General features: G+C 34.1%; 1 protein-coding gene across 1 annotated transcript in view; it reads right to left on the reverse strand.

Moving 5' to 3' along the window:
• Positions 1-12,183, reverse strand: part of GALNT13 (polypeptide N-acetylgalactosaminyltransferase 13) — a 636,905-nt gene that overhangs the window by 54,347 nt on the left and 570,375 nt on the right. Inside the window, exon 10 of the mRNA XM_068968207.1 lies at positions 4,965-5,104. Coding sequence (XP_068824308.1) covers positions 4,965-5,104 — 140 coding nt within the window. The remainder of the gene's footprint in view (positions 1-4,964; positions 5,105-12,183) is intronic.

Genomic DNA, 12,183 nt, shown 5'->3' on the forward strand with positions numbered 1-12,183 from the left:
TGAAGTAATATTTCAATTACCTGCATAAAATTCAAATGTAAGAAATTACAACAGTTGTCTGATATCAATACTGATGATTATTTTGGCGACAATATACACTGATAGAAACTGAATATCAAGTTTACCTCTATTTTCTAATATAACAAGGAAAGCTATAAAGAGAAATTGACATGAAAATACTTATTTGCACCAGTGCACTGCAATATTAAACATCTGGGCTTTGAAAAACATTGAAACTTAAAGAACTTGTAAATTGTTAGATTCTAACAATTTCATTTGAAATTGAGTACATGTGAATTACTTCAAAGAAATAACTTTGTGCCCTAGATAAGTAGCTTTGGACACCTGGTTCCACTTTGAGACTATCTGAGAGACAGTGCCTTCATACATAATGACAGTAAGAAAGAAAAAGATTTAAATGACTGTCATCCAATATAGTCCATTAATAGTTTATCTCAAACTCATTATCAACGTGTTTATGACTACACATGACTGTGCAAAATTGAATTGGAAAGCAGTGCTTGGTGAATTTGTCCTTCTTGTTTTCAAGGAAATTGTTGCAGGACTGCATCTCTTGAAGGGTGGTTTTAAAATGGAAAAATGTAGTACATTAATATCCCAGAAAGTTCAAAACCAGATATATCTCATAGATTTTTTAATTTATTGAGTTTTTTAAATACCTCATAGGACAGTTTTAATTCAACTGAATTTCTTACCTGTTTGATTATCTCTTGCCTTTTCCCTCACCCCCATTTCAGTAGAATGGCTTAAGAGTACAGGTCTTTCTTGTTGACTTTTCATCCTTAGCATATAGCACAGGTTACAGCTTAAGCTCTTAATTAATAAAAGTATTTTGAATGAATAACATATAGTGATATCCATTTTCTCCTTCTAGTTAAAAGGAAAAGTGAACATTATTGTCAGACTAAAATGTATTTGAATCCTGACTTCAATATTTAGCTAGCTCTATGACCATTATGTCAATCGTGTGAATTTTCTGCATAAAGGTTTCCATATTTAATTGGGGATAATAACAAAACCTGCCAAGAAATTGTGATTTTTTAAAAATACAATTTTTAAGCATCTAGCATAATGTTTGACATAGTAAGAAAACAATAGTAGCTATAATAATTACAATAACTGTAACTACTGGTGCTGCTGCTACTCTGCTAGGTGGTATTATAGATGCTCTGTATCCTCAATCATCACTGTAACCTGTATGATAACCTTCCTTCTACTGCTAGGTACCAGAGAGAGACCTAGTGCTACTTGAGGCCTAAAATGGGAGGTCAGGATTTAGACCCTCCTCTGCTTGATTCCAAAGTCTGAAATTCTTTCAGTACACCATGTTGCCTCTCCCGGATATGTTTCAAAAACACTAAAGGTATATTTCTATCTTCAAAAGTTTTTCAAATTATTTCTGTAAATTAAAATAAAGCCACCTGATCCATTAAAGAAGATAGCTACTTTAAAATCAGTAGGTTATATAAAGGAATTTTCTCACACTTCATTTTCATTTTTTCAGAAAGTCAATTAATTAGATTTTTCAATGTGTAGTGCAGGAGAGTATGAAACTGAATTTTTAAATTGGAAATAGATATCTAGGTTCTATTTCAGAGTCCTGAGTCTTTCTCAGGAGTCACCCTGATGGCCTTAGATAATTTCCAAAAACTTCTCTTAACTCATATCTGTCTTGTTAACAGGTCTTGGTCATAACTTCTTTTAGAAAAAGTGATTAGCGTTTACTCACTACCTGGGTGCATTGACTACCATGGGAGGAATACCCTACTACAAGAATAGAAAAACTCCCTCTTCTAAAGGTATACATTCACAATTGGCCCAACAAACTTTTCCATAAAAGAAATGAGTATTAGATACTTTATTGGAGATCTGTAGTAGAACTAGATTATAATAACTAGCATGCACATAGAGCTCTAGTTTTAAAAACACTCAATTTTATGTATTAAATATAAATAAATCCTGTGACTTAGTGCTAACATGGGAATACTGAATATTTAAAAACAATAGTAATAACACTCCATCCCAATGAAAACAAATTAAAAAAAAAAAAAGCCAGAGGCACAGGACTAAAGTTACACCTAGAAAGTGGTAATATTCAGTGTTATTACACATGAACCTTTGCACTACAGAATTCAGATTAATGTTAAATAGATATTTGACAGTATATGGATAAGGCACACACAAAAAAGTCTTTAAAAACAATTCAGCTGGAAATGAATTGTCTGTTTTTATTTTCTAGTGAATCGATATCTTGGCAAATGAACCAAAAAATATTAGACTGAATTTTCAGATATTCTGCTGTTATGACCTATAAAAATGGCAGATTCAAATATTTTCCAAATGCATTATATTATTGATATTAAAATGTTTTAATGTAACAAATACTAAATTAGTTTTCTCAAATGTAATTCCTATTAAGTGGGAAATTACCATTATGAAGCATATAATTCATAAAGGGATAACTCTTATTTTGAGCAATTAAATATGTATTATGACCATATGCTTGTACAGTTTTGATGAAGCTAACTTTTTAATCTCTAAAGATATGGTACCCAAAGCAATTTACAGATTCAAGAAATTGCTATGAAATTACCAATGGTAATTTTTAACAGAGCAAATAATTTTATAATTTGTATGGAAACACAAAAGACCCTGAATAGCTGAAGCAATCTTGAGAAAGCAAAAATGGAGCTGGATGAATCAAACTGCCTGATTTCAGACTAGAGTACAAAGCTACAGTCATCAAGACAGTATGGTATTGGTATAAAAACAGAAATATAGACCAATGGAACAAGATAGAAATCCCTGAGATGAACCCACACACCTGTGGTCCCCTAATCTACAACAAAGGAGGCAGGAATATACAATGGATAAAACTGAATAAGTGGTGCTGGGAGAACTGGACAGCTAAGTGTAACAAAAAAAAAAAAAAAGAAAGAAAGTAGAACACTCCCTAGCAAGATACACAAAAATAAACTCCACTTCCTAAAGTAATGAAAATTAAAACAAAACAAAACACCAAATGGGGTCTAATTAAACTTAAAAGCTTTTGCACAGCAAAGGAAACCATAAACAAAATGAAAAGACAACCCAGAGAATGGGAGAAAATATTTACAAATGAAGTGACTGAAAAGGAGTCAATCTCTAAAATATACAGTTTATGCAACTCAATATCCAAAACCAAACAACACAAACAAAAAATGGGCAGAAGATCTAAATATATGTTTCTCTAAAGAAGACATACAAATGCCCAAAAAGCACATGAAAAGATGCTCAACATCACTAATTATTGGAGAAATGCAATCAAATGTATAATGAGACACATCTTATACTGGTCAGAATGGTCATCATAAAAAAATCTACAAACAATGAATGCTGTAGAAAAGGGAATCCTTCTACACTTTTGGTGGGAATATAAATTGGTGCAGCCACTATGAACAATAGTATGGAGATTCCCTAAGAAAAACTACAAATAGAGCTTCCATATTATCCAGCAATCCCACTCCTGGGCATGTTATCTAGAGAAGACTCTTGATTTAAAAAGATACATGCACCCCAGTGTTTCACGAAGCAATACTTACAGTAGCCAGGACATGGAAGCAACTTAAATGTTCATCTACAGAGTAATGGGTAAAGAAGATGTGGTACATATGTATAATGAAATATGACTCAGCCACAAAGAAGAATGAAATAATTCCATTTGCAGCAACATGAATGGACCTAGAAATTGTTGTACTGAGTGAAGTAAGAAAGCAAAATAAATAATGCTTTTATGTGGAATCCAAAAAACAAAGTACAAATGAACTTATTTACAAAACAGAAGTACATGTGATGTAAAAACAAACTTATTGTTACCAGAGTGGTGGGAAGGGGAGTGTAAATTGGCAGATTGGGATTGATATATACACAATATAAAATAGATAACTAATAAGGACCTGCTGTATATAGCACAGGGAACTCTACTCAATGCTCTGTAGTAGCCTATATGGGAAAAGAATCTAAGTAATAGATATATATATATATGTATAAATGAATCACTTTGTAGTACATCTGACACTAACACAACATTATAAATGAGCTATACTCCAATAAAAATTTAAAAAGTCACAGAGGAAGAGAAAATAACAAAAATGCATTGTTTTCTTCTAAATACAATAAAGTTACGGCAGGTTTGTCCTCTGAATTGTATATGGTTATTAGAAAAAGTAGATTTCTGGATGAGTGAGAGTGAAAACTTTGTAAGAAGTGAAAATATTTATTAAAAAAGATAATATTTTGAGAAAGTATAGAACAGATCAGGGGTTCTCCATGTGTCCACAAAGTCAATATGATTTTGATAATAGTATTATGATAATACCCTTTCACCCTCACTTCTCATGAATGTATAGGGAATCTTCAACTGGTTTACCTGGTGTGCTATATTATAATTGACTGAATATCAAAGCAGATACAAGAATCCAGCTACCTCTTTTTGGCCAGTTCTTGATGCAATTTATAAAAAATGTAGATTAACCTAATCTTCTTACTATTTTATTTTGCTTTATAAAGTTTACTTTTCCAAAAATATGTTACTTATATTAGTAAATTAATAAATTTAAAGTTTCCAGTTTCTTTTCCAGCAGTAAATATTAACACTTAGAGCCTACATAAAGAAAAACAAAATTTGCTGTAAACCTCAAAGACTCCAAATTCCATGTGATTAAAAAGTTTTAGAAATATTTATAAAGAAACAAAATACTATTTATTCTACCTTAAACTGTGTTTTTTATAAATCCCAATGATATAGACCTTTATGGTCCTTGTAATTTACGAGAAGTCTTTTATAATAGATCTGTTTAAAAACCGTTAAAGCATTGTATTCATAACATAAAAATATTGAGCTCCTTAGAAATTGCTCTTTTGCAAAATATATTTATAACTTAACCAAAATAAATAATTCATACCTCTCCAAGTGAGTAATAACGTCTTGGGATCTGGGAGTCCGGATAGATGTTTTCAAGGTACCAAGAAAAGGGCTTACACTTCAGATTTTCTCTTAGTGTTTTTCTGACTGATACATCTCCGTAATCCACTTTGACAACACCTGGAATTTTTCAGAGAAACATTGAAATCTGTTTATGCTATTTTCATTTTAGCACTGTTTCACTCTGCTTTGCTATCAGTTTTTTCTCTGTAATTAAAATTTCATCAAATTGAATTGCATGTGCAGCTGCTACTACACTGATTTCTTGCTAACATCCAATTAGAACATTAAATGGATATAAAAAGTTTTTCCATTGGTTATGACTTAAAATGTAAATATTTATCACCAAGTACTTGTACTTCTTAAATTGAATAATTAAGTAAGTATAAGTTGGTATTAATTTATCATCTCATAATGAAAGCTTAATTGAGCTATGTGATAATGTGGTTTCTTTTTAATGAAAGTTCCAGTGGCTTCACTATTTGTATTCCTCATATTTTTCCTTTAGTGTCATTAATTCACTACTTGTGCATTTAATGAGAAATATACATAAATATGACCCTCACAATGGATGACACATTTGTGTTCTAAGTTTTCCTTCTTGAATTTTTATTTTATCTAGGTTTAGGACCTTTTTCTTTACTAATTTTTCCCTGTTTTATAAGTTAGTGTAAACCACATCAAATCCTTGAGAAAGTTAGTAAATAAATAAGAAACCACAAGCAAATGAAATATACTCACATGTGTATTATTAAAATTGCTTAATTGTACTTCATTTAATAGCAGAATATATGAATTTAAAATGAATTTTCCATTGAGGATCATAATAGAGTGATTTTTAGTTGAGAAATAAAAATAACACCACTAATTTTAGTGACATGAATTGCTCATTACTAATATTAAAATGACATTTAGTTGAAGTGGCTAAATAACTGTTATAAGACGACAATTAACTCTTAGGTTTCGAAAAGATGTCTGTTTAACGTGTTTAAGAGCAGTAAGCAACCACACTTTGGCACAGGAAAAAAGTGGCCCAGTCTTGATATGCTATCCCAACCAAGCAGCAAAGTCAGTCTAAATGTCTGTAACTAATACCATTATTTAGGTTACTATTTTCAAATGAGGCTGCACTCTTGAGGCTTATCACCTGCCAGTCCTTCCTACTCCTCACCACCCATTTGGTTTTTTTTCAGAATTTTGTTTTTTCCCCCAAATGTTTAAGCAGCCAAACCATTTCCTTCTACAATAAAATATTGATTTTTCTAGCTAGTGTTTGGATGAAAATAAAAAGATATTTGGGCTTTGTAGACAAATACTTCCTTTCAAAATAATTGTATCCAGAACCTCCAGTCTGGATGTAGCCTTCAAAAGAGATTCAATAACACTTATAAAATAGATTACTAAAAGAATTTCTTTTTGTTTAGTGGCTTTGAAAATCTTACTTAAAAATTCTACTGGACCCAGAGAAAAAGGCAATGCTGCTTCAAAGGATTTAATTCAGTAGTTTTGCATCTTAAATTTAACATTCCAAAAAGGTCCTCTTGATTTTCCACATGACCCATCTTCAAGATTTTCTATTTCAGTAACTGGCAATAGTGTCCACCCATTTTCTCAAGGCAAAAACATGAATATTTCTTTTATCTCACACAGACATTCAATTCATTAACAATCCACAATATGGATCGTTCTACATACAGAGGGGTTACATCCTGAGAAACCCATCATAAGTTAAAAAAAAATGCATTCAATAGACCTAACCTACCAAACGTTGCAGCTGAGCCAAGCCTACATCAAATGTGCTCAGAATATTTGCATTAGGCTACAACTGGCAAAAATCATCTAATATTAATCCAATTTTATAAAAAATTGTTGAATATCTCATACTTTATTGAATATTATGCTGAAAGTGAAAAACAGGGCAACTGAATGGATAGAGAATGGTTTTAAGTGTATCGGTTGTTTTCACCCTCCTGATCACATGGCTGACTGGGTGCTGGGGCAGCCCAGCTTCTCAAGAGAGTATTATGCTGTATGTTGCTAGCCTGGAAAAATATTAAATTCTAAAGTTTCACAAGTTCAGTTTTTACTGAATACCTATTGCTTTCACACCATAATAAAGTTGAAAACTTTAGTCAAATCATCATGAGTCAAGGACTGTCTATAGATTCCCAGCCCCTCTATCATCCCCATTACCATCCTGGTCTCACTCTCTCTCATCTCTTGCCTAAGACTAAGCATGCCTAAGCATGCCATCACCTCCTAACTAGTCTCCCTGACATCTTACATTTCTCCATTTATCCTTTATTTACTATTGCCTGCTCCCTAGACAGAATACTTGAAATATAAAATCATGTGTTCCCTTGCTCCTGAGCTTCCAACAATTTTCCATTGTGCTGGAAATAATTGACAATATCATAATCATTGCCAGAGTTTCTTTATGAAATGACCCTTGGTTGTCTCTCTGAATTAATCACCTGTATTCACTTCATTGTAGCAAAACTGCCTTTCCCACTCTTTCTTGCTTTCTTTCTTTCTCCAAATCTCTAATCAAAATTTATTTCCTCATGCTCACCCTGACGTTCCTCTCTAAACTGATCACCCCTCCCATCATCTTGGTAATGCTCTATCCCTCCATTCTTTATTCTCCAGCATACTTGTTAGTACTTGATATTCTATCACATGTTAATTCTCTTTGCCTCCCCAGTAAGAACTTTGGACAAATAATTTAATCTCTTGATTCCTAAGGTATCTTGTGTGTGGTATATAATAATTCAGTTCCATTCAGTCGCTCAGTCGTGTCTGACTCTTTGCAACCCCATGAATTGCAGGCCTCCCTGTCCATCACCAACTCCCAGAGTTTACCCAAACTCATGTCCATCGACTCGGTGATGCCATTAAACATCTCATCTTCTGTCGTCCCCTTCTCCTCTTGCCCCCAATCCCTCCCAGCATCAGGGTCTGTTCCAGTGAGTCAGCTCTTCACATGAGGTGGCCAAAGTATTGTAGTTTCATCTTCAGCATCAGTCCTTCCAATGAACACCCAGGACTGATCTCCTTTAGGATGGACTGCTGAATACATATTGCATATGGTAATGGACACCTGCTGCTTTTGACTGCCTGGCATCCATTTTGCATATTGGTAAGAGCATTCAAGTTTTCTTTGGGCAACCGTCACACTCTCACTTGTGTGACTTGCTGACCTCGTCCCCCTTCCTGTCTTTCCAGCTCCAACTAGCATCACAGAATAAAGGCATATCACTAGTGAATCCTGTTAAAAATTCACATTTTGATTCAGGTGGTCTATACTGAGGCCTGAGAGTCTACATAGTTACCAAGCTCCCAGGGGATGCTGCTGTTCCTCAGGTCAAATTCTGTAGCCCCCAAGACAATCAAAGCAACCCATTTCTCATTGTTACTTATAACCTATCATAATGACTGGCTTAGGACTGGGCATGTGATAAAAGTATAAATAAATAAAAGTATACTCTGACAACTTTCTAGGACTATTAGAAAGTAGAAATTCTCTTTCCTTTGGAACTGCTAGCTAGCTGTAAAGATGACTAAAGCCTGGAGCTTCTGAGGCTACCATATAGAGAATGCCTTCTAAGACAGTGAAGCAAATACAGGAATAAGATAAACAAATGGAAAGAGAAACAGGCAAAGATAGCATAAGCCAAGCCAACATTTAAATCAGCAGATATTTATCATTTTCCAGCCTTTATACAGAGCATGTATTCTAAGCACTTTGGATATGTCAATGAACAAAAAAATGTATCTTCCTCAATGGAATTTACCTTGTAGGGGAAGGAGACATAAGTAAACAGTAATACATTAGAAGGTGATACATGCTATGACAAAAATAGGGTGAGGGTAGAAGTTTGCAATAGAAGGAATTTTAATGCATTATGGTTTTTTTCAAAAGTAGCTTATAGGAGTTACAAGTTTTTAATGTAAATCTTTCAATGGAACTTGAACAAATGCTAGAGAAGCTCTGGCATTTAGAGTTTCATGATGAATTAGAATAAAGAAGTACTTTAACTCTACATTTGCAGGTTTGATTAATAGGTAAATGATAACATTTATGGGCAGTTACTTTATTTAATAACCTGTTATTTATTCATGTTTATTTCATGGTAGTATTAATCTAGATAATCTAGATATATAGAAGAATTGTGTTTCAATTCTTTAAATAGAAGATCATAATCTCAAATAAGTTCCTCCCAAGTAGATACCTAATAAGCCTAACAGTTTTGATTACCTATAAACAAGGTACCTGAAACAAGATGCCTGATGAGCGAATACCTGCTTTTAGACTAAAGCTCTTGTTTTGTGCATAAAAATACATATTGTAGCATAAAGTGGTAAAAAGAGGAGATAATTTCCTTCAATAAGGGATTTTTAAGTAAATCAATGGTATACCTAATTGACAAAATATGACTGCTGTATTGAAATGTCTATAAAATATGGGAAATGGAAATAAAGTACAAATAATTTTTTACATTATCATTGTAACTGAGTAAATCTGTGGAACAAAAATAACTGAAAAATAAAAGAAGTGCATTCTCTTTGCTACTAAAAGAAGAGAAAGAAAAAAAAAACCTTGAAAAATCTATTTTATCCTTAAATATAAAAATTAAATCTGTGAAGCTAATCAATTTTCTATATACAATTATATATTAACAGTATGCTTGCATATTAAATGAGTATAGTTTTAGCTAAGAATTTTTTATATTTTCAAAATTCCTCTTAAAGAGAAAATTATCTTTGTTATTTACTTAAAATACTTGTCATAAGGGCTATTTGAATAAGAATCTACATTTCTTCTCAAGCATAATAAAAGGATCATTTTTAGGCCAACTAGGGGATACTGCATTCTAGAGTATCTAAGTACTATATGCATAAGACATTTAACAGATTAGTTGGATTTTTTTTAAATTTAAAACTACTCTTATCCTGCCTTTTAAATTTTTAATCATTCTTAATATGCACAGAAATTACCCAGGCTCATAACTGCTCATTAGGAAGTCAATGGTTAGAACTATATTAAGCGGCTGATGACCCATGCCAGCCAATAAGACACAGTGATTATCTGTTGAACTTACCATTTACTATTATCACTTTAGTTATATTTTAATGGAATAAAAATGAGATAATGAATTGTACAAAGATCATAGCTTCTGTTGAGAACAGTATCACATAGAAGAAGTGAATATCAGAAAACTTCTCAATTTATTTATATCAATCTGACCTTTATCATCAAAAGTCTGGGCAAGTCAGAAGGTGACATAAATGGTGGAGTAAGAGGACCATGAACTCATCTCCCAAAGACAAACCAAAATTACAACTATTTGCATAACAACTATCTATCTATGGGAAGGACCAGAAGACTAACAAAAAATATTTATTCCAACTAAAGACATAAAGGAACTAAATAGTATGATTCACAGACTTAGAGCGAAAAAAATTATAGTTAACTGAGTAGGGAAGAGGAATAGATTGGGAGTTTGGGGTTAATATGTACACAGAGTTATATTAATATTTTAAATGGATAACCAACAAGGACCTACTGTATAGCACAGGGAACTCTCTACTCAATATTCTGTAATAACCTAGATAGGAAAATAATTTGAAAAAGAATAGATACACGTATATGTATACCTAATCACTTTGCTGTACACATGAAGCACAATATTGTTAATTAGCTGTGCTCCAATATACAATAAAAATTTAGAAATAAGAAACCACAATAAGATGAGTAGAAATGGTGGAGACAGTATAGTTAGGACCCAAATTTTCAGGGTTGGTAACCCACAAATGGGAGGGATATCACCATGATAGAAGTTTTCTGCAAGGTGGGAGGGGTCTGAGCCTCACTTTGAGCTACCTAGCCCAGGGATCCTGCACCAGGAACATGAGCCCCTAGAATGTCTGGCTTTGAAAACCAGCAGGGCTTATGTTCAGAAAAGTGGGAGGGCTATAGGAAACAGAGACTTTTCTGTTAAAGGGTTTGTGCAATATCTCACACAATCTGAATCAGCATAGAAGCAGTAGATTGAAAGGAGCCTGGGTCAGACCCATTTGCTAATCCTGGAGAGCCTTCTGGGGATGAAGAAGGACACAGCCACTGGAGGCAGCTATTTTGGAGAGCTCATTTTCCTGCTGTATTACTGTTGCTGGCAAGTGACATTTTGAAATCCTACCTCCACCCTTAAAGTGCCAGGGACTTACCTGCCCACCTGTCCACTGGTCTACCAGTGGACCAGTACCAGTCCTGACTTCCCAGGGCATGCAGATATCTGAGTGGGGACTGGGCCATGCAAACCGGCAGGCCAGCACCAGTCCCATGACCCACCAGGCCTCACAGTCAGCCATGTTGGTACCTAGTCTGGACCATCAGTGGGCTAGATCCAAACCTGGCATCCTTGGGCACCAGCCAGTCACTTCAACACCTGGCATTGCCCACCAGCAGGCAAGAACCAGCCCTGCACCCCACTGGGCTCTGTAGCTTTCCATGCCCTGTCCACTAGTGGGCCAATAGCAACCACACCAAGCAAGGCCTGGCAGTTAACATGGCCAGGGACCAGCCCTGCCTAAGAGCAAGCAAACAGCTGTTGGCTGTCAAAACAGAAGGAAATGTGCTAGGGCATAAAGAGCACAAAGCTCTAGTGAACAGAGGAGTGTATGCTCTGGGCCCCAGGGGAATTCACCTAAATGAGGCCACATCTCAAAGACTGTAAGACATAACCTCTTTAATACCTAGAAATAAACACAGAAAATTAAGTAAGATGAGGCAAGAGAGGAATATGGTCCAAATGCAGGAATGAGACAAAATCATAGAAAAATGAAGATAAGTAACCTCCCTGACAGAGACGTCAAGGTAATAATCATAAAGATGTTCAACAAACTTGGGAAAATAATGATTGAATATAGTGCAAATTTTAATAAAGAGTTAGAAAATATAAAGATTCAAAATGAGCTGAGATTGCACTAATTGAAATAAAATATATACTTGAAGGAATCAACTGTAAATCAGATGATACAGAGGATAATATCAGTGGACAGAGTAGTAGAAATCAATGAAGCTGAACAGAAAAAAGAAAATATCTTGATAGTTTGTCACACTTTTGTGAAAACAGCAAGTATACTAATATTTGCATACTAGGAGTCCTAAGAGGAGAAAGGGTAGGGGAACTTACCTG

Source organism: Capricornis sumatraensis, chromosome 3 (genome assembly GCF_032405125.1).
Source record: "Capricornis sumatraensis isolate serow.1 chromosome 3, serow.2, whole genome shotgun sequence".
Lineage (NCBI taxonomy): Eukaryota > Metazoa > Chordata > Mammalia > Artiodactyla > Bovidae > Capricornis > Capricornis sumatraensis.